The sequence below is a fragment of the Chrysoperla carnea genome, chromosome X (assembly GCF_905475395.1).
Source record: "Chrysoperla carnea chromosome X, inChrCarn1.1, whole genome shotgun sequence".
NCBI lineage: Eukaryota > Metazoa > Arthropoda > Insecta > Neuroptera > Chrysopidae > Chrysoperla > Chrysoperla carnea.
The window spans coordinates 32,757,484-32,773,309 of record NC_058342.1 but is presented as its reverse complement, the minus strand read 5'-3'; the positions used below and the strand labels follow the sequence as shown (position 1 = coordinate 32,773,309).

The 15,826-nt window shown below is 28.1% G+C and overlaps 1 protein-coding gene across 6 annotated transcripts in view; it reads left to right on the top strand.

The window, feature by feature from the left end:
* The window catches only part of LOC123302716 (solute carrier family 12 member 4), a 92,063-nt gene that overhangs the window by 20,786 nt on the left and 55,451 nt on the right, over positions 1 to 15,826 (top strand). Inside the window, exon 1 of one of the 6 annotated variants that reach the window (XM_044885777.1) lies at positions 5,339 to 5,455. The exons of the other annotated variants lie outside the window; for them this stretch is intronic. Within the exon in view, the coding sequence (XP_044741712.1) occupies positions 5,359 to 5,455 (97 nt within the window). The 5' untranslated portion in view covers positions 5,339 to 5,358. Of the gene's footprint in view, positions 1 to 5,338; positions 5,456 to 15,826 lie in introns of those variants that run through there. 6 annotated transcript variants of the gene reach the window in all.

Genomic DNA, 15,826 nt, shown 5'->3' with positions numbered 1-15,826 from the left:
CGGGTACAGGGTATCCACGAGGTACGGAAACCACGGGAGCGAAATTCTTCACGTGTCGAAAAAATTTTAGTTAAAACTGTTTCTAATAAGTATACCGAACCTCAAATACTTGAAATTAAAGAGACACTTAATTGAAAAAGTTGAAAATGAGATAAACGTAGAAAATAAAAATATATGTAGATGTTTTGGACTGTGTTTTTGGTTGGGGTTGGGTTGTGGCTCGAACAAGAACAAACAAACGTGTTGATTATATGTGGATTAACAAGTTTGACATTTTATTTGAATCCCATTCTATTCCTAGGGATTTACCCACTAAATTTTTAGGATATATCACATATATTATGTTATTAAAGCATGTTAATATCAAATATTCTTACAATTCATACATATACATTATTATAAAGGCTGACTTACACGATCCGAATAACGAATACCAATATGCAAGGATTTCAATAAAACTTTATGAATACATTTTTTGATTAACAAAGTTTCCAAAAATCACAAAAAATTCCTAGATCAACGGGCTTTTTATTAATTTTTTTATCGTTCAAAGTTGACTGGAAAAATGATGAATCATATAGATTATCCTTTTCAAATGGATATTTCTATATCAAAAAATCTAGAAAAAACTATCTAAAATATTTAGAAAATCTTGTAGTTTATAAAAATACCATCACAATATAAGATTGTCGATGATATCAAAACAATATTTTAATTTAATTATGAGTTCATCGAAGATCCAATTTTTTTATGAACACAGACGACTATAGTTAGTGTATTAATGATTGAAGAGCGATATCTATATTATCAAATTTATAAGCATCACTTGCACACAATATATTATATATTCTTGTAGTTGCGTGGTATTATAAAGCTAAAAAAAATCACATTATTTGAGTACAAAGCATGTATTTGGTTTATATGTATGTACCGTGCAATAAACCAAAACTATTTTACTATAATCCGATAAATTCGATAGTCCGACTCTGCTCTGCGAAACGTTTGTCGGGGATTCACTGTATTATTAATACAAGGGATGTTCATAAAGGACCCAATTTTTATGGAATGACCCGTATACAATCTGCTTAAAACGACTATGATTAGTGTGAATGTGGCATTAAAAAAGTGGTATACAATGTGTTACAAAAAGAAAGAACAAAACAACAATAAGTTTAGAAAGTTGAGTGGACTCAACACTCAACACTGGTGAATGGTGAATGGTGAATGGTGAATGGTGAATGATGAGTAGTAAGAGGTGCAGGCTGGTTAGTTAATTATAAAGGGACGTTTTATTAGTTTCAACAACTAAATGTATGGGATGTGGATGTGCTACTTATTATTTGAAATAAAATAAAAGACGCACGATACGGGTCACTTTGGTTGTGACTGTTACTCATAGGCGTCACCTCAGCGAGGAGACAACATGCAGAAATTTTTCTTTCCTGACTTAATCTTATTATTTTAGTGCTGTTCTAGCGACTCTTGAGTTAAGGTGATTGTTTCCCTACAGTATTTTAAGTTTTGGTTTATTGCACGGTACATACATACAAACCAAGTACATGTTTTGTAGCCAAATAATGTGTTATTCTTAGCTTTACAATACCACGCAACTACAAAAATAATATTGTATGCAAGTGATGTTTATAAATTTGATAATATAGATATCTCTCTTCAATCATTAATAAACTAACTATAGTCGTCTCTGTTCAACAAAATGATGCATCTTCGATGAGCTCATAATTAAATTAAAATTTTGTTTTGATATCATCGACAACTTTATATTTTTATGGTATTATTATAAACTACAAGATTGTCTAAATATTTTAGATAGTTTTTTTATCACACTCTAAATTTTTTGATATAGAAATATCCAATTGAAAAGGATAACCTATATGATTCATCAGCCAACTTTGAACGATAAAAAAAGTAATAAAAAGCTCGATGACCTAGGAATTTTTTGTGATTTTTGGAAACTTTGTTAATCAAAAAATATATTAATAAAGTTTTATTGAAATCCCTGGTTTTATTCAATCCTTGCATATCTCCTTCAGAAATAAGAAAGTATCTTTTGGTAGTGCTGATTTACCGGTCTACCCTTCTTTAAGTATTTGAATAAAAGTTTCAAGTGAAAGGAAATATGTCCTTAGTGATGGAGCTGTTCTACTCACGACGATTTTTATAATTCTAGAAAAAATCGAGGTTGCACCCATGACTGTGACTGTGATTACTAGAAAGCTAGTACTGTTAAAGTTAGAGTGTTAGACATGGACTCGAGTGGACTGGACTCGTATGTTTTGAATGTAATAGAACAAAACCTTTTGGTAAATAAAATAATTTTAATTTAAATGAATTTGTACATTGTTGTTTGTGTTTGTGTTCGGTTTTGTCCTTCTCAACATACCCATTACCCGTTACAATTAAACATGCATTATACATACTCTTACTTCCTTCGTTATGATTCCGTATCAAATATTACATCACGCACAAGTAATCTTCTTTATTAACCGTTTCACACCTCCAATTCAAAAGTTAAGAGAAACAAATAAAATCTTTTATCCATTAAGAAGAAATCGGTTGGATAAAAGTTTCTAATAATTAATCATGATATGCAGATAACAAAAAAAAAATTAATTTTTATAAAATATAAGGATTATTAATATTTAAGGTGATTATAAACCTACAGTATTGGTTTATTGCACGGTACATACAAACCAAATACATGCTTTGTAGTCAAATAATGAGTTATTCTTAGCTTTGCAATACCACGCAACTACAAAAATATATAATATATTGTGTACAAGTGCTACTTATAAATTTGATAATATAGATATCTCTCTGCAATCATCAACACTCTAACTATAGTCGTCTCTGTTCATCAAATGATGGATCTTCAATGAACTCCTAATTAAATTAAAATTTATTTTTGATATCATCGACAACCTTATATTTTGATGGTATTATTATAAACTACAAGATTGTCTAAATATTTTAGAAAGTTTTTTATCACACTCTCTAGATTTTTTGATATAAAAATATCCAATTGAAAATGATAACCTATATGATTCATCAAGTTTTCAGCCAACTTTGAACGATAAAATAAAAATTAAAAAGCCCGATGACCTAGGAATATTTTGTGATTTTTGGAAACTTGGTTAATCAAAAAATGTATTTATAAAGTTTTAAGTAAAAAATGTTAAACTCACTGCAGACATGTCTTCGCAGCTATTTTTTACGATATGTATGTCTAAATTCAAGACTGAACTATGATGATTAAATAACTGTAATTAAAATAAACTGTAATATAAATATTTACAGCTCAAAGCTAATAACATATTTACAATGATTTTTATTTACGTACTTGAATCAATACAACTGTCAATAATTAATCTAATAAATAATATTCTTAATTAATCAATATCAAATAATACTTTATGAATGTAGATAAAAAATAAGAATATAATATTTCGATACCTGCCTTGGTTTAGAAAATATCGAAAGCTTAATAATTAAACCAAATTTTTTGATATTTTGAAAAATACGTAAGATATCGAAAAATTTTATTCTTACTTTTGGTTATAACAATCAAAATTGACAATATCAATTTTTTAAATTTGTGCCCCCACTACCGTGTTCATACATCCTAAATTGGTTAAAATTTCTGTAACTTTGAAAAAAAATAACCCTTTTTATTAGGCGATGAAAAATAATTCATTAAATTCTGTCGAAAAGTAGATTTTACCATAGTTTTAGAATAGCTGAAAATACGTTAAAGTTTAGCGAAATAAATCCGAAAGCTTTTTAAAAATTCTAAGTGCGATATAAATAAAAGAATAGACAAGCGTGTAAAGGATTTTGGGGATCAAATGTTGATTAAAAAGTTTTACGATGAAGAGCTAACGAACAAAGACGCATATAAAGTATAACATGAGTTATATACATATATACGATTGTTGTAACTCGTATACGCGGCGCTCATCGCTCGTCGCTCGCTGCTGTAGATATTAACATTAAAATACAGCTCATTATTATAACTTGTAAGTGTTCATGGATTTAGTTGAGCTGTTAAACAAAACCAACTATAACTGATATGTTCATTGTAAGAATATTTACAGCATACAATTTTCATCCTTTAAAGTTATGCAATGCGCATAACATAACTGATTTTCATTGTACATGATTGTACTTATATTGTGTAACAATGATAGAATGTAATATATATTATATAGGATTGAGTGAGATGTAAATAGGATGTATGTAGCTATCCTTATCAAGTTCATTGCACTTGTGATGGAATGAAACGCAGGAGCAAAACACTCTAAGAGCTATAAGAGCAGGATAGTTTGATAAAATGTATGAGATATTAAATGTTCTAAAAAAAGATGAATGCAATAGAGATGATTGTGTGTTAGACAAGGATAAATATATGGTTTGTATTGAGGTTGTATTCGATTATCAGCTTCCCAGCTACAGGAACATTGTGAGATGCTGGGGTATGTAGCTCTCCGTTGGAGGTGTGGCTTTCACTCGTTTTACAATTATTAAAAAGAGATCACACTATACATGTATATAGTTTCCTCTTTGTTTCTTGATCAAACATCGAATCCATATTGTTGGTACTTCGTACAAGTTGAGTCAAGGAAACTGGTTACTGGATCCGATCCAAAATAAGCACGAACCAATCCAACAGAGAATTTTATATTACATATAACAGTGGACCTTTATATTTGCCAGATTATATAAACGCTTCAGTTGTTTAAGAACTTCGAATGTTCGATTGTCGTTCGAAATCTAAAATTGTATTTTGTTCGGTGAAAATAGAAGGCGTACAGGCGTCGTTATACTACGAACCTCGTGGTTCGTGCTATGTGTTGAGACTTGATACGTTACGTATAGTGAAAATATAATTACGACAGTGAACTGCTCAACTCAACAATTCAATTCGGAAACAATCTACATTTCGAGATTTTTTTTTCGTGGAATATTTTTTTTTTGCAGTGATATATTTTTTTTTTTGGTTTATTTGTAGTAAAAACACGGTTTGCATCAGAAATTTTTAAATGTTTCCATAAAAAAAGATTAACTTTCTTTATCGAAACAACTTTAGTTAGATTTACGGAAAAGGGATTTAGATAAAATAATTACAGGACTAAGTCTCTTTTTGTCGTATTTGAATTTGGGTTGGGATCCAATTAGTGATTGGGCGAATGCAAACCTGTTTGTCTTTTACAAGACAGAAGAACGAAACATTTAAATATGAACTTTTTGTAGAAAGCCCATTAATTAATTAATAAACAATTAGGTATTTTATTAAAACAAAATAAACTTTCGATTAATTCAATAAAATAAATTTAGTGAAACATGTCGACAAATCAATCGCCTGGTGAAAAGAAAAATGCCAGTGAAAAATCCGAGAAAACCAACGATATTCAAAACTCACCAAAAGTTGGATCAACTGGTAATACAATTTTTTTTTTCTATTAGTTATTTAAGGCGCCAATTACAGGATGTTCAAAAAATACTGTGCAATTTTATAAATAAAGAAATGTGTTGAATGTAAGTTCTTAAGATATTATGTGCCTTCTGTTACTATTACCAAAATATGTTTGGAAAATTTGTAAAACTTTAAAAGAATTTTAAAAAAAATTTCGATTTTGAAAATTAATATTCTTAATTAGTATTAAATTTTTTACAATCTGTAATTGGTTACTCTAAAATATAAAAATTTCTTAGAAATAAACTTTTGGATTTATTTTTATTTAAAAAGAGATGAAAAACGCTTAAATGAAAAGAGGAAAATTGAAGAATAAAAACAATAATTATAATTATTTAAAAATGTTCAACTAATTAATTGAAAACAATTATTGTTGAGTTGAGTTGAGCTAAGTTGCCACCCCTCCCCCCTTTAATACATTCTTTTACATTCTCAAAGTTAGGAGGATGAGGTGGAATATAGTTAGTTGAGGTATCAGGTTTTAGGTGAGGTGAACACACCCCAATCCCAATTCAACAATAAAATGATATGATCACTTAGAGTGGGACAGAGAATTGTGCGATTTTTCATCAATTTTTTTTTTAATAGTATTTTAGAAAATTCAGTACCTACTGAAGGAAATTAATTGTTTTTGTAAATTCCGTTAATTTAGTAAATACAGATTAATTCCTTATATAGGATGTCTTAAAATTAACGCAACCGTGATAAAAAAGTCCGATTGAATTCCGATTCAAATTTCCAATTCGAATCGAAACATGAATTGCAACCAATTGGAAATTTCCGACTAGTTCTATTGGATTGAATCTAATTTAATCGGAATGAAGTGGAAATTTTTTTTCAGTTAAACCTGATTTATCTCAATTAAATTTCGATTCAAAATTTTAATTGATTTCAATTGGAGCGAATCAAAACTTTTTTTACAATTGAATCCTATTCATTCCGATTGGTTAAATTGGAAATTTACAATTCATGAATCGAATTTTTTATCAGGGAATTATTATTTGAATGTTTTACCATTTCCATGGTAAAGTATTGGCAATGAAAAAGCAAAGACAATCTGGCAGCTGACAGCTTAGGATTTTTTTAAATAAGAGACTAGACGAAAAAGGAACGCATTTTCACTGTAGGGCAAGGTTTTAAAAATAAGTTTAAAATATTATTAAATAACAGTTTTGACAGCTACAGTAGACGATTATAGTTAGAGTATTAATGATTGAAGAGAGATATCTATATTATCAAATTTATAAGCATTACCTGCACACAATATACTATTTATTTTTGTAGTTTCGTGGTATTGCAAAGCCAAAAATAACTCACCTTAATGACATGATTTGTACTTCAACTTCGACAGATGATTCTTTGCCTTTTATTTAAAAGACAAGGTGTAATATCAATAAATTGTATGCAGACGCGATACTTTGTGTTTGTAACAGCAATTTGTTTGTCATGACAGTTTGTGATCGCACCTGTGACATGTGTGTCATTTGCGTTCCTTTTAACACGTAGGTATTCAAAACGAACATAAATGAAATATATGCGAATTGCATCGAATAAAAATACAAAATAGTTTTATTAAATTAAATAAATTTATTAAAAAATTGATTACATTTTGGATTAAAATAACAGAAAATCAATAATTGGTTCGCATTCACATTGACATTGATGACGCATTCTGATTGCATGATTGAAGCTTACAAAATCCATTTCCAAATTAAAATATTAGTGCAATGTCAGTCCATCCATTCACTATCACTAACTGTCAATCATGTTTTTTTTTATCAAATAGATTTAATCGTTTTTTTATTTAATATTTAAAATTAAGGTAGTAGAGCAGTATCGGGGGTCATATTTAACGAGTCCGCACTCGCCTTAAGAGCATTTTTTCAGAACAAATTTTTTCAGAAATGAAAATGAAATGAATTGGTATTGTAAAGCCAAAATTAACTCATTATTTGACTTATAATACTGTAGGTTTACAATCATCTTAAAAAAGTTTATTTTTAAGAGTGATTTTTTCAAAATCGTACTGTTCTCTGTCCTACCCTGAACATTGGTACAAAATTAAAGTACAAGTACAAAGCAAATAAACAAACTTAGTTCTAGTACATAGACATAGTACATAGTAAGTTATCGTACATAGTAGGCACTATTTTACTATTTTACTACATTACTATACGAAGTATATTACTGAGAAATAAATAAATACTAATAAACAAGGCTGCTAGATGCTAGATGCTAGCGGGTGACGGTGACATACATAAATGTCAGGGACGGATTTACACATTCAATACGTGTACATTGTTTAAAAGTTCGTTGATAATAGAAAATATTCATGTATTTTTTTATTTAATTCATTGTTGACACCGTTATAACATAAATACTGTTTAAAAATGCTGAAATTAAGTGTAAACAAATATTTTATATAGAGAATAATTTTGAGATGTCTCAGCTTAGTTCTTTTGGCACTGTCTGTTCATGACGTGTTAATATGTGAGCTGTCAATTGGTGACAGTTCAATGTACTATTTACTACAGGTGTAATACTCACGTATGTAGTAATTATAGTATATATCCATGGTAATATCATACAAAATATAAGTATTTAATACCATATAGTGTGTTAACAAGTCTGACAAGAGAAAGTTTTAGAAATTTGAATTTCTCTCACAGAATTTGTACTTTTATTAATTAATTTACGTAATTAAAAAGATATGAATTACTAAAATAATGGTTTAGTTGAAATGTCCACCTAATAAAGTTACGGAAATAAATATTGATACGGACCTGCTTAGATAGAGTTAGTAAATTCAGCACTGATAACTACATAAATAATAATATTGTACATATATTTATTATATTTTAATACAAGATTTTGTATATTTTATCTAAAAACTTGAACCAAACTTAGTTTTATGTTTCTACCATGTTCATTCTGATTCTGATTCTACTAATTCTAATTCTACAAACACACCAACAACCATACAAAACAAAATAAAAGGAAAGTTTTGTTCCATCCAAAGTTTATACATCTATGTTAGCATACTCATAATAATATTCTCATTTCTCATACACCAAGGAAAATGAAAACACCATACTTTTGGGTTGTTTAAGGATGTATGAGCTTGACAACAATGTTTGATTTAAAGACTCAAAATTTTTTTATAGGTAGACTTTGTGCCCTATATACTCAAAGAATATGTGGTTAAAATTTCAGATAAGGTATCCATGCAAATTTTTAAGAAAAAAGTCATTGAAAATCGATGTAAAATATATTGGCTCTTATGGAGGAATCTTAAAAAGCTACATAATTTGAAAGTTTTTGATAATTTTCACTTGGAATGAATGAAAACAAATTTAAAAACAACTTTTTTATTGAAAGTAAACAGATAAGCAATGGCATAGAAAAGAAAAAAACCAAGTGTCTCCGTCCACATACGGGATGTAAGAGCAGGGTAGATTTAAGGTTGAAATTATTTTTATCTTATTTTCAACTTTGATAATGAATTTTTTTATAACTGCATGAATGTAGACAAAAAACAATTTTCGATATTTTGAAAATTACGCCAGATATCGAAAAGTTTTATTCTTACTTTTCGTCTTATATCGTCAAGTTATAATATAATTTATCATCAAAATTGAAAATATATATTTTTTAAATTTGTGCCCCCACTGCCGTGCTCATACATCCTTAAAAATATACAATATTTCAGGAATGTTATTTCGTTAACGTTTGTCCTTTTCGGCTGTACCAGAACCCCAAGACCAAGACCCAATTGACCTCACTTTTAACGTCTTGGACACGCTATATAAATTTCAACTTGATATCTCATTTCGTTTTTGAGTTATCGTATCCATAGACCGTGATTTTATGAACAACCTATACCAAAATTTTTTATCTAGCATCAATATTTTAATGCGTTACAAACTTGTGACTAAACTTAGTATACCTTGATATATATTACATGTATACATGGTATAAAAAGCACTAAAAAGTAGATAATAATTTTAATTATAATGTTAAATTAAAATTGTTTTAAAAATTTTAAAAATGAATGCAGAGAACACGCTACGTTTTGAGTTTTACATATAAAAAGCAAAATTATTATCCACTATAATTTATTTAGTGAATATTTTTAATAAAAGTATTTTCTAAAATGATATAATATCAATGAGATATAAATCACATTTAAAAAATAAAATGATAACTAATTATGGTAATAATGATGACTTTATGATCGAATCATTTTTGAGGGCGTTCTGCCAAAAATGCATTGACGAGGAACAATGTTGTCATGAATGTTGTTATTATCAACAAAACACAATCAATAAACAAAATATTGTTTATGTTTGATAATTTTTTTAAAAATAAATTCGATCAAGTTCACAGTATGATGCAAAGGTTCGTGTGTACGTACCTTTATACGCGTCGGTGCTCAAAACAAGGGACATAACTCACAAATCTTTATTTTTCAGTAAAAGGATTTTACAATACAAGTTTTAAAACGAGCGTGTTCTAGAATTTTATTATTTTTCTTGGTCTAACCATTAGACCATTCTAAGGCTTTAAGGCGATATGCAAGTATTGAATAATACTAGGGATTTCAATAAAACTTAATAAATTTTTTGATTAACAAAGTTTACAAAAATCAAAAAAAATTCCTAGGTCATCGGGCTCTTTATTACTTTTTTATCGTTCAAAGTTGGCTGAAATAATGATGAATCATATAGGTTATCCTTTTCAATTGGATATTTCTATATCAAAAAATCTAGAGAGTGTGATAAAAAACTATCTAAAATATTTAGACAATTTTGCAGTTTATAAAAATTACCATCAAAATATAAGATTGTCGATGATATCAAAACAAAATTTTAATTAAATTCATCGAAGATTCATCATTTGATGAACAAAGACGACTATAGTTAGTCGATGAGTATTGATGATTGAAGAGCGATATCTATATTATAAAATTTAAAAGCATCAATTGCACACAATATATTAAATATTTTTGTAGTTGCGTGGTATTGTAAAGCTAAAAATAACTCATTACTTGACTTCAAAGCATGTGTTTGAAACCTGCCCTGATTCCAGTGTCTGATCTCCCCCCCCCGAAATTTAACTCTAAATTCTCGTTTCCTACATTTAAAGCACCTACATTTCATATTTTTTCCATTCTTTATAAGAGTTTTTTTTTTTATATTTTCTTGACAATCAGTGGTTTGATAATCCTTGGAGCACACCCGTGTCCTTGCACGGTACGGTATCCTAAATAAATGTATTGTTTGATATTAGGTCAGTTGTAGTTGAGCTATATATTATAATAATAACACAATATAAAGTATCCATCACCCATTAAAGCTATATAGGCAGGAGGCAGAGCTGGGCAGACCGACCAACAACGAACAGAATCACTCACAAATAGATAAAACTAAACTCACTAATACCAGTGATAGTGTACTAAATAATGATACTGATAGATAGATACACTGACTGATCAGATATCATGTACAATAAACTACAGGGAGGGAGCTACATACATTAAGCCTTCGAACGTTCCACCTCAGTCACCTCATCAAACCCACAGAAAATCATTATTATATGATGATGATGATCATCATTGTTATTTAATAATAAGATAAAAATTTAAATAATTGAAACACAATACAATCAATGGGTTTTAGTGTTTCATGTATAGCTCATAACTCTGCTTGCAACTATATCATGTATTGTGGTCTAGTTTTTAGTCCATGTAGCTTATACAGAGTGTTCCATGACTCGATGCTCATACTTTAAGAGTGCATTCTTTGGATAATTTTAAGTCGAAAGTGCTTCTTGGACTTTTATCCAAAAACCAATAGTTTAGGATTTATGGAAGCTGTAAATTAGCTAATAAATCAAATACATTGTTTAGTAAAATAGATAATTGTTTTACTTATTAAAAATTTTTATACAAAAACTATATCTGGTGAATTTCTGTTATTTTATTCAACTTTCTAGCATAAAAATTGGCTGAGATATTCCACTTTTTTCAATAAGTACTTTTTTAAAGGTATTTTGATACCAAAACGAACAAAAAACTGGAATTGTGTGTCATTTAATGAGTATTTAATACGCCTTCTGTATAAATAAATAATGTTCATAGCTCCTTAACTATTAGATTTTGGACAAAAGTTCAAAAGGTGCTTTCGACTTAAAATTGTACTGAGAATACACTCTTAAGCTATGACAATCGAGTCATGGAACACCCTGTATAGCTCATATAGTTTTAGATCTTTGATATTACCTATCAGATCAGAGAGCAGACTCATTTTGTTCATAATTAAATGTACAATGGAGCTAATATATACAGGATGATTTTTTAAAAAGTTTCTACCTAATTTTTTTTAAAAACAGATTGGAATATTAAACGAGTAAAATTAAACAATTGACTGAGTTACTTGTTGAAATACTATGTATAGATAGTGTTGCATCTTGTTTTATTTAAAAAAATTCATGTAGAATAAAATTGTGGCCATTTTTTCTCGAAAATTGACTCCTTTACCTTAGAAACTTGAGACTAAAGTTAATATACTCGTATATGTCATATATTAAGTACAAAAAACGGTAAAATTCTGTTGCAAACTTTCTCTGTATTACATTTTCTATAAACTTCCCGCAAATATAATGTCACAAAATCTGAAACGTTAGCTTTACTTCAAAATACTTCGAGGTATTTTCCAGAGATACTTTCAGGGAGACGAATTAGCTCTATCCATCATTAATTTGAAAATATTTTTGCTTGAGTACACTTAAATATATACTTGATATATAGTTTTTGCTCATATTGTATGTTATGTGTGCGATGTGTTTGTTTTTTCGTACAGAATGAATTGTTTATACAATTTATTGACAAGTGAAAAATAACTAATTAAAAAAATTTTAATTAGCAAACTTTAATTCAGTGAAACGAATGAATTCTAATAATGAAAGGTATTTGAACTTTTTATTTGGATGAACAGTCAAACCTGGATAAGCGAAACTTCACTTTAATTTTTCGTTTTAACATTTAAAAAGGGTGCTGAACCTTTCTTCGCAATTGATACGCAATTAAAACTTGCTAATCAACTGTAGCAAGTTTCATAAATAGGTCCATTATTAATATCAGTAAACACAAAATCTTGCAAAAAACAAACAGTATTATAAAAAAGTTTTGGAACCGAATATAAACCGAATACATGCTTTGTACTCAAATAATGTGATTTTTTTTAGCTTTATAATACCACACAACTACAAAAATATATAATATATTGTGTGCAAGTAATGCTTATAAATTTGATAATATAGATATCTCTCTTCAATCATTAATAAACTAATTATGGTCGTCTCTGTTCATAAAAAAATTAGATCTTCGATTAACTCTTAATTAAATTAAAATTTAGTTCTGATATCATCGACAATCTTATATTTTGATGGTAATTTTTATAAACTACAAGATTGATTTAAATATTTTAGATAGTTTTTTATCACACTCTCTTGATTTTTTGATATAGAAATATCCAATTTAAAAGCATAACCTATATGATTCATCATTTTTTCAGCCAACTTTGAACGATAAAAAAAGTAATAAAACGCCCGATGATCTAGGAATTTTTTTGTGATTAGCTTCCTAAATTATTGAAGTCTATATTTCATTATTTCTGGAGGAAATATAACTTAAAACTATATGGATACTTTGATTTCGAATAAAAAAGCAATAATAATATGTACAAGCAAACAAAGCTCAAACATACTTTATTATTTTCCTTTATAAAAACATTTTACCTAGAAAATATAATTATAAAAATTGTTTATAGGAAAATTGTGAAAAAAACATTCTATGATAATTAAATTTATTTGCAATTTTGATTCTAACGTAACGTAATTAGGTTTTCTTTTAAATGAAAAACTAATTTCATCGTATTCGTAGCTACAGTGAGTCACGTTCGTAATTAAAAATTCTTTAAAAGAATTACCTTATTTATTGAGTTTTGTCGAAATTGGAAAAAATTAATTTGTCTCCATTTTTTGGAATTCCCTTACAAAAAATCGAAAAAATCGACAAAATTTTGTTGTTTCGGAATTTGATGAAAGTCAGTTTTTTAAGTAATTTTAACCCATAGACTCCAAAAATCGTATTCATTTGCCGATTGGAAGAGTAGTTTGTGAGAAAATCGTCTTCTAAGATCGATTTTTGACGTTATCTCGAAAACTATTCGTCCAATCGTTAAATAAACCCGATTTTTGAACTTTTTGGGTCAAAATTACCTTATGTACTGAGTTTTGTCGAAATTGGAGACAAAAATTTTTTTTCAATTTTTTGGAGTTTTCTTAAGGGGTACCCCTTAGAAAAAAATCGAAAAAATCGACAAAATTTTTATGTTTCGGAATTTGATGAAATTCAGTTTATAGAGTAATTTTGATCCATAAACTTCAAAAATCGTATTCATTTGCCGACTGGAAGACTAGTTTCTGAGAAAATCGTCTTCTAGGATCGATTTTTGATGTTATCTCGAAAACTATTTGTCCAATCGTTAAATAAACCCGATTTTTGTATTTTTTGGGTCAAAATTACCTTTTGTACTGAGTTTTGTCGAAATTGGAGACAATAAATTTTTTTTGGGTTTTTTTTAAGCGAAGAAAAAATTGAAAAAAATCGAAAAATTTGTTTATTTCGGAATTTGATGAAACTCAATTTATAAAGTAATTTTGACCCATCAATTTTAAAAATCGTATTAATTTTCCGATTGGAAGAGTATTTTCTGAGAAAATCGAAATCAAGGTTCGATTTTTGACGTTATCTCGAAAACTCCTCATCCAATCCTTTAATAAACTTGATTTTTGTATTTTTTAGGTCAAAATTACCTTTTGTACTATGTTTTTTCTAAATTATATTTATAGGAAAATTGAGAAAAATAAATTCTATGCCAATTAAATTTATTTGCAATTTTGATCCTAACGTAACGTAATTACGTTTTCTTTTAAGGATGTTCCAGCATGGTATTTGCAGTTTCTATGTTAAAGCAATGGTACAATTTTTTTTTCGACAGAATTTAACGAAAAATTAAATTTAAGAATTTAATAATGCTTACTATTAATTCCCAAAGTTTCAGAAATTTTGACCGTTTAAAATGGGAAATAATTATGCCAACGTCCCAATTTCGATCAATTTACGTCAAAATTAATATCTCGAAAGTGAAAATTAATTTCTAAATTTTTTTTTTAGAATTGTATTGTATAAACATTTTTTTCTACTTTTTCTTCAATATATAATAATATCATAAAAAATAGTTGGAGAGACCGGACATTTTACATGCTTTAAATGGGACATGACCCTCAAAATCGCGAACTTTGTCTTTAAATATCTCGCGATCTAAACGGTCAAAAATTATGAAATTTTAGGAATTCATAAATAAAGCTATTATAAACCCGAGAAAAAAAATTCGGCCAAATCTGTCGAAAAGTGATTTCATGCTGGTACTACCTTAAATGAAAAACTACATAATTACATAATTAAAAATTCTCTTTTTTAATTTAAATCGAATTTAATAAAAATATTTCCACATTTCACCCATGTATTTTTCCTTTTTTTTTTTTAAATTATTTATTTCTTATTTTGTTACAAAAATGGTTGTACTTTTTTATCTTTGTGTTACGTTATGCTCTCACGAGAAAAGTGATAACGTAGTAGGTGTGTTTTTTTATTGTTGTTGGTGATATAAAAACACCTCAGTTTTTCATGAAAATCATTCAGACATAATATTTTTCATGCTTCAAATATTATTCTGTAAATCATATTTTAATCTGTATATTATTAGAGATACTTCCAATATAATCTAATTTATTTTGTTGATTTCAAGTCGTTTAATTCATTCGTGAGTAGCAGAACTGTATGACTCAGGTCAAATTGCCCCCTCGTTAGATGTTACTAATTACTTACTTGTCATATAATGTTTTCTATTCACTGGAAAAAAATTTCTTTTTACCAACCGATATGAGGTTGTCTCAACGAATGGTGCCATGAATGTGATACAACTACCGTACGGAGTTGAGTGGTGAAGTTGGCACAAACGCATGAGTTGTTTGTATGAAAGTAATACACTGTCTAACAAATTTCAAATATTGTTGTTTTGAAATGCAACATAGTTTTAAACAATCTTTTTTTGATTGATTCTACCACTTATAAATATTTATTATAACAAAATATTGATGTGATTGTCACAGCCACATGAGCAGGTCTTAAATGTAAAAATGTTCCTTATACGTAAAAAATAAACAACTTTTGTTTGAAACATTTTTTCGTAAACATCACAGTCTACCCGT